The 7,408-nt window shown below is 48.1% G+C and overlaps 2 protein-coding genes across 2 annotated transcripts; both read right to left on the bottom strand.

The window, feature by feature from the left end:
- Nucleotides 1-658: 658 nt before the first annotated feature.
- LOC129013899 (uncharacterized) lies at nt 659-3,708 on the bottom strand. The gene is made up of 5 exons (XM_063652354.1): nt 3,690-3,708; nt 2,755-3,140; nt 2,564-2,666; nt 2,381-2,481; nt 659-2,047 (listed from the first exon to the last, which is right to left on the bottom strand). Exons 1-5 carry the CDS (start codon nt 3,706-3,708, stop codon nt 2,033-2,035), a joined length of 624 nt encoding a protein of 207 aa, XP_063508424.1. The 3' UTR covers nt 659-2,032.
- Nucleotides 3,446-5,604, bottom strand: LOC129013898 (golgin subfamily A member 2-like). The gene is made up of 3 exons (XM_063652353.1): nt 5,557-5,604; nt 5,099-5,200; nt 3,446-4,149 (listed from the first exon to the last, which is right to left on the bottom strand). Exons 1-3 carry the CDS (start codon nt 5,602-5,604, stop codon nt 3,766-3,768), a joined length of 534 nt encoding a protein of 177 aa, XP_063508423.1. The 3' UTR covers nt 3,446-3,765.
- Between the last annotated feature and the right edge of the window lie 1,804 nt (nt 5,605-7,408).

The following is a 7,408-nucleotide window of genomic DNA, read 5'->3' as shown; positions in this document are numbered from 1 at the left end:
AAGGACCCAATATTTGCATTTTTTTCTGTGAATCCAGGCAAATCCATTATTTTATCTGTAAAATAATATTGCTTTCCTATTAATGTCATATTTATAAAAGTATCATGAGGATGCCAAATGGAGACGGTCTAGTAACTAGAAATGCTCATCCCAGGGGGCGCACATACATCTCTCCCTACATCCTAATAATGTGACGTATTTTGGAACACAGACATTAGAACTTCATGAGGTTTTAACTGTCGATTCTTTCCCAAGCATCATCAAGTTATGATTTAGGCAACATATGACTGAAATAATTCATTCATAATAAATAGGTGCATTCACATAAATATTGCACAAAATATGCCTCTAACTGAAACTGAAAGGTATAAAAACATATTTCACTCTTCGTAAAGAACTTTCTGAGGAAATAGGACTGTGTGATTGTATAGACACTTTTCCTGATAAGACTTTGACATTCACAAACAGTAGATTGCATTGCAGTTTCTAAACATTTTAAGTTGCATAAACTTCTTGATTTTCAAATATAGTATAATACTGTCTACTAAAACTCCTTTTTGTTTCAACTGAGTACTCTCACATATATTCATTTATAATAATGTTATTATTTTTTAAAGTGTTTTCCATTCAAGGAAGAGAAGTAAATTCCTATGTCAAAGTAGCCAATGTGGTTGAAGACTAGGTATTAGCCAGAGAGGTCTAGATGGTAAAATTAATCTTCTAGCCTCAAATAAGCTCCGTGAACATAGAGGAATGCCAGGTGTCACACAGCTTTCCTTCACTCAAATTCATTCTTGACTAGGGCCTGTATGCTTGTTCCAGGGACATTTAAACTCTTAAAGGATATCTTCTGATCTTTACTAAATACATTAAGAAGAATGCCAACCAGTGCCCTTTTGTGTGCTGGGACAGGAAGTCATGTGATTAAAACAGGGAACATGAACTCTGACTTTAAAATGTGTTATAGATATAAATGCTCTAAGCTAGGAAAGGTTTTCCACATCCACAATCAATGATGGGAGGCTTTCATTCCTCAGAAATAATCCCTTTTTAGATCATCAAAAAAGAATACAACTGCCACAGCTCATGATGCAATATCTTCATGAGCCCAGAGCACATACAAATCCTAAGGGAACTACCATAGTACAGAGCTCATTCTTGGCACCAAAACAAACAAAACACACTCTATCCTGCACATACGGGCCAGAGCAGGCCACTTTCCTCTTCTGGGAGATTTAAAAAGCTTCCCAAAATGTTATTACTCCCATCCCCAATACACAGAAAAAGGGGGAAAGGCTGTTTCCAGTGCTCCGCCTTTAAACAACTGTAAATGTTAGTACTCACAGTGGCATATGACAAAGTAATAAACTGTGCACTTGAGGGCAAACCACATATTGAGCTAATGAGGAGCTCACTGTGATTAGGATTCGATTAAACATAATAGCAGAACATAAGCAAATTTTATCTGAATTCCATAATAAATATACATGTTGCAATAACATTAAAAAAGTAGGGCAGCCTATTCCAAGCCAGGAAGAATAGTTTTGTGCAAATAGTGGGTCTCTGTGTGTTTGAACTCCCACCACATAAGGGCAAACTTGATATGCATGCTAACGTCCTATAATTATCAAATTAAAAAATAAATGCTAAAGGATGCCAGAGTGAACATGAGGGAAAGACCCGCTCTCCTTTAACTTTTTACAAATAAAATTTAAACTATAAATTAGAAACACAAATAAACATGAGTGGCTCTAACATTCAAATGAAGTAAATGAATTGTGTAGGAGATTAACCCCTTAACTTTTTTTTTTTTTTTAATTTCTTGACCAGCTCTTAGATGATGGTGGTGTTTATCTGCCTGTTCTCGGCAGCCCAAAAAGAATGGCTTACAGAGATTGCTGCCCAAGCCTGGGTGCTGCTGGGGAGTCCTGCATTACAGGAAGCAGCTGCACAATCTGCTGTGCAGTGGGGTTGTCGTGGGAAGAACCCTCCCTGGCCTCTTCTCGTGCAGGCTCCACTCTGTCAGTGAGGCTCACCTCACAAAGATCTTCGGAGAGAGGGAGGAGGGGATCTGAGCACAGTGCTAGCCTCCCCTGCTCCTGCCTGCTCACCCCGCCTGAGGGCTCTACTCGCCACCCTGCTTGTCAGCACACCCAAGCTCTTGGAGGGCTGGGGCTCCTAGAGCGGGCTCATCAGCAGGGTTCTGGGCAGTGGCCAGGAATTTGCCATGTCCCCTCATTGTGGTCTCCCACAAGCCGCAACACCTGCCCCTACAGCTCCAGCAGGTTCACCTGGAGGGAAGGGTGCTCAGCTGCCATGCCGGTGCCGGCGCCCACGTTTGCCCCCACCCCCACCCCCGCAGAGATGTTGCACACCGTACCTTCATCTCCTCCTGGTCCTGGGCCAGCCTGATTATGTCCTCCTCCCGGTGCTGCATCTTTGGCACTGCCCTCTGGCTCCCATATGGGGTGATGTACTTTCCTGCGGGAGGACACGGCTCAGATGCTGGAGCCCCTCCGATGGCCCTGCAGCTCCCCCTGCCGTGCCCTGGCCTCCCGCTCACTCATGGTGTCTGTCTTTCCCGAGAGGTGGAAGAACTGAAGTTTTAGTTTCTCCACCCGCTCCGTCAGGTCCACCTTCTCCTTCAGGAGGTCCATAAAGCTGCTCTGGAGCCAAAATAATGGTGTCACATCTCAGAAGCCACCTGCCTTGCCCCACCCCCACCCTTCTTGGCCTGTCCCAGGACCTACTCACCTGCAGCTTCTCCATGGCCCCATGCAGGGCCCAGTGGGTCTCCCCACACACAGACTCACCCCTAGTCCACGGGCTGGGGCCGCTGCCTCTGGCTCCTTCTGGGACAAGGCCACTGGGTGAGCCAGGCGCTGGCAGCACATCCTTTGCTCCTCCTGGGCACTGGTTCCAGCGGAGTTGAAAAATGCCACCTGAAAGCAAGAGGTGAGTATTCTTGTAGGGGCATACACAGAACAACCGGGGCAGGGAGGTGGAGCGCAGCCCCTTCCCTTGGGGCCTCAGAGAGTGCACCTGTTGGTCACAGGTGAAATGGTGTCTGATCACTGGCTCCGGGAAGGAGTGAAAGTCCACAGAAATCAGAAGGTGGGAAAACAAGAACATAAGGGGGTCTGGGAGGGACCACAGAGGAAGGTGGCAAAGTGGGGACAGGGGAAGTCAGGCTCATCATGGCCTCCTGGCTCTCCAGGTCCCCTGGGATGTTCGACATGAGTGGAGGCGCCTCCTCCATCTCCTGTGAGGGGTGGCCAGACAGGTCCTCAGACAACCCAACAAGGGAGGTACTGTGGGCTCACCTCTGCCCCCACCCTCACTGTGTAACCTTGAGCCAGCCCCTCCCCAGAGGGGAATGAGCTGTTCTTTATTTTTACTTTTAAGAATCAAGATCTTGCTATATTGCCCAGGCACAGTCCCACTACCGATTGGTGCAGGAATTCTGACCTGCTCCCTTTCTGACCTGGACCAGTTCTCCTGTCCTTAGGCAACCTGGTGGCCCCCTCTCCCAGGAGGTCACCATATTGATGCCAAACTTAGTGCAGACACCCGGTCAGCATAATGACCAGCTATCTTAAAGTTCTCTTCCAACTCCTCAATCCTACACTGCTAACAGTCCCCCCTTCCTCCTGGGGCTCTCTCCTCTTCCTCTGAGTGGTCTCCCATACCTTCCCCAGGGAGAGCCATGAGGCTCAACTGGGCCTGTAGTTGCTGGTTCTGCTGGCTGGTAGCTTCCAGGTGCTCCTAAGGCACCAGGAAAGAGGGTGAGAAGTCACAGAGGTTGCTAGGTTGTCCCTCTCGGGTCCCTGTCCTCAGAAACTCCCTCCTCTGGGTCTCCTGCAACTTTTGGCGGGCCATCTTAGCTACTGCTTTGCCCTGAGCTTCCTGCTGCTGCAGCTGGTCCACGAGCCGGGTCTGCAGCAGTAACTGCCTGTGCAGCGCCTCCTTCTCAGAGGTCAGCTGCTGAAAGGCTGCCACCTGCTGCTGATAAGTGGCCACGTACTGCTTCAGGTGACCCAGGTACTGGCCTCGCTGCTGCTGCTGCAGACTCTGAGCCTCTTGGCTCTTCACCACCACCTGCTGGAACACCCTGGGCATGAGGGCAGCTGGTGGCTGGCTTCCAGATTCCTGGCCCATTAACAGGGTAGTGAGGGCACTGTGGGGCTCTGTGGCCTGCCCAGGCCCTTGGCCCCTTGCTCCAGGCCTAAGAGACTGCCTCCCTTGCCTAGAGCCCCATGCCTCCTTCCCCAGCCTCAAAGCTCACATCCTTCTTCCAACCATTTAAACTGTAGGCCACAGACTGGTGGAAAAGCAGGGGGAGCCAACCACCATCTGCTAAGTGTGCTACGTGCCTCATGTTTCCATGTATTATCTCATTTAACCCTCAGCACCTCTGCAAGGAAAATGCTCACTTCCTTTTGAAGTTAAAGAAACAGAGACTTAGAGATGCAAAGTAGTTGAATGATGACCAGTGGAACCGAGGCCGGAATCCAGTTTGAATCTAAGGAGTCGTTTGGTTTTTTCATATTGTTTTATTTTGAGACAGTGTCACTCTGTGTCCCAGGCTGGAGTGCAGTGGTGTGATCTCAGCTCACCGCAACCTCCACCTCCTGGGCTCAAGTGATTCTCGTGTCTCAGCCTCCTGAGTAGCTGGGATTACAGGCATGCACCACCATGCCCAGGTAATTTTTTTTTTTTTTTTTTTTTTAATTTTAGTAGAGATGAGGTTTCTCCATTTTGGCCAGGCTGGTCTCAAACTCCTGACCTCAAGTGATTCTCCTGCCTCAGCCTCCCAAAGTGCTGGGATTACAAGCGTGAGCCACTGCACCCGGTATAAGGAGCCTCTTATACCACTGTCTCTTCCGCTGTGATTGGGGGGCTCCATGCCTCTAGCTGGGATGATGATGTCCAGACCTGGGAGGAGCCCAGGGCTACCCACCTCTAAAAGTCAGAGGGCAGGAAGCAAGAAACAGTCATAGGACTGCCCTGGAGGGTGCTGGGGTCACCTGCCCCCAGGCTGCAGCTATCTCTGGCCTGGCACCTCCCCTCCCCAGAAGCTGGTGCTTGCCTCCCAGACCTTCTTGGATAGGTCGGAGGCTACTGTCCCCTTCAGGTCGCCCAGCTTCTCCTGCAGCTCCTTTACTTGCTGCTCCAACTGCAGTGCGCTCTTGTTCTCATTCTGGACAGAGAGAAGCAATCAGCGGCCACCCACTGCAGCTGGAGACCCCAGAACTTGGTGTCTGCCTCCCCTGGCACCCGGAAGGGTGGAGGCAGGTTAGAAAAATCATCCCCTCTCTCCCACAGCCATCAGAGCAGGGCTCTGGCTCACAGGTGTCTTAGAAGTACCATTTCACGTGAGGGCTACACTGCTCCATTTTACAGGTGGGGAAACAAAGGCCTGGAGGGCTAGGGAGGAGGGCTGGGGTTGGGAGGCCCAGTCCGGTGTGCCTCAGGGGTGGTATGGACTCCGGCAATGGTCTTGTTGTTGGAGGGGATCTGTGGCTGGATTGGGGGTCATGACCTGGTGCGTTTTACCTTTTTCCTGGCTTCAGCCAATTTGCCCTGTCGTGTTTTTTCTGACATCGCGGGGTGGGGAGGGAGGCAGGGTTGGAGCCACATCAGCGAAATCCCAGTGAGAACTGCTGAATGCCTCCAGTCAGCTACCCGGCAGCTGTGCGACTGAGCCAGAAGAGGCATAACCAGGGCCCCACTAGAATGCAGAATAGGGGTGTGGCCTTAATGCTCCAAGCCCATTGGTCAATGAGAAAGATGAAAGGTAAAGGAGGCGTGGCCAGGTAGCAGCATGTCCAGAGGGACCTGCGGCTCACAAGGAAAGCTCCCCATGCAACCGCTGTCCCCGCCCACTCAGAGAGAGGGGAGGGGCCGCCCACTCAGGGAGAGGGGAGGGGCTGGCTTTTGCTTTAAAAGCTTTAAAACTCTAAAAAATAAACTTTAAAAAAATATGTATTCTTTATATATATGTGTGTGTCTCTGTATGTGTATCTATGTGTTCCTCCATAGCTGTCTTCATTATCCAGCTTCTATGCAAGGTCTATAATTTTGGCCTATATTTTTCATCTTCAAATGGAGTACAATAATTACCAGTATTACCTTAACTGAGATACAGATCCTATAAAAATGGAAAATCCATAGCATGCTTGATGATTAACGAAGCAGACTACAGTATCCAATATTCCAATAAAATAAAATAATCACAATGATTTCTCTTCTTTTGGAAAAATGTTCCTTTTATTCTCCTACATTATTAAGATTTTTTTTAAAACAAGAAACATGTCAAATATCTTGAAAAACACAAAGCTTTTGGGCCGGGTGCAGTGGCTTATGCCTGTAATCCCAGCACTTTGGGAGGCTGAGGCAGGTGGATCACCTGAGGTCAGGAGTTCGAGAACACCCTGGCCAACATGAAGAAACCCCGTCTCTACTAAAAATACAAAAACTAGCCAGGCGTGGTCGTGGGTGCCTGTAATCCCAGCTATTTGGGAGGCTGAGGCAGGAGAATCACTTGAACCCAGGAGACGGAGGTTGCAGTGAGCCAAGCTTACGCCACTGCACCCCAGCCTGGGCAACAGAGCAAGACTCCATCTCAAAAGAAATAAAATAAAATAAAATACAAAATAAGAACACAAAGCTTTCAATTTAACGAGCACTTAAAGCTCTTTACTGATTTAAAACAAATACAAGGCCCATTTTTCTAGAATCACCTGGCCTCTCTAAGCCTTGCAAATGAAACTGAATTTCTCACTTGATACCTGGCTATGACTTGCAATCATGAAAACCAAGAATTGTGTTATGTCACTGTGTATTGCTTGTTACCTGATATCTACACTAGGCTGGGATCAAGGGTTGAATCTTTCATGATTTTCTCCATAACCTGTGTGCTTCTTATCCCAGACCAAACTAAGCTTTTTTCCAGAGTTCTACAATTTACAGTTAATAGACAAGAGTGGTTCTCAGTAATGTAGTCTCTGGGCTAGCAGCACCAGCAGCACCTGAGAACTTTTTATAAGTGCAAATTCTCAGGCCCCACCCTGGACCTGGTGTATCAGAAACTCTGGCATAGGGCTTAGCAATCTGTGCTGCAGTAATCCCTCCAGGTGTTCAAGAACCTCTGGCATACGGCAGGTAGAAAAATGTTTCCTTCTCTAGGTCCAAAGCCAGGGATACTATATATTCTGTCTTGATATGAAACAATGACATGCAATTAAGACACATAAATCTCATTTCTACTCACACCCTCCATCCAATGTGTTTTATTTTTATGAGTTCAATAAGAAAATAAGTGGCAATCAGAGATTTAGTCTAAAACATATATTTACAAGTGTCAGTTCTCATCCAGCCTGATCTCATACAAAACCATTTACATCCT

This window comes from Pongo pygmaeus, chromosome 16 (genome assembly GCF_028885625.2).
Source record: "Pongo pygmaeus isolate AG05252 chromosome 16, NHGRI_mPonPyg2-v2.0_pri, whole genome shotgun sequence".
Taxonomy (NCBI): Eukaryota; Metazoa; Chordata; class Mammalia; order Primates; family Hominidae; genus Pongo; species Pongo pygmaeus.
This window is presented reverse-complemented; position numbering and strand designations above follow the sequence as displayed.

Coding starts and splice junctions, on each gene's coding strand:
- LOC129013899 (XM_063652354.1), bottom strand. Junction 2,667..2,754: donor GGGCCATGGAGAAGCTGCAG/GTGAGTAGGTCC, acceptor TTTTGGCTCCAG/AGCAGCTTTATGGACCTCCT. Junction 2,482..2,563: donor GGGAAAGACAGACACCATGA/GTGAGCGGGAGG, acceptor GTCCTCCCGCAG/GAAAGTACATCACCCCATAT.
- LOC129013898 (XM_063652353.1), bottom strand. CDS start 5,604: ATGTCAGAAAAAACACGACAGGGCAAATTGGCTGAAGCCAGGAAAAAG. Junction 5,201..5,556: donor TGGCTGAAGCCAGGAAAAAG/GTAAAACGCACC, acceptor CTCTCTGTCCAG/AATGAGAACAAGAGCGCACT. Junction 4,150..5,098: donor CCTCCGACCTATCCAAGAAG/GTCTGGGAGGCA, acceptor TTAATGGGCCAG/GAATCTGGAAGCCAGCCACC.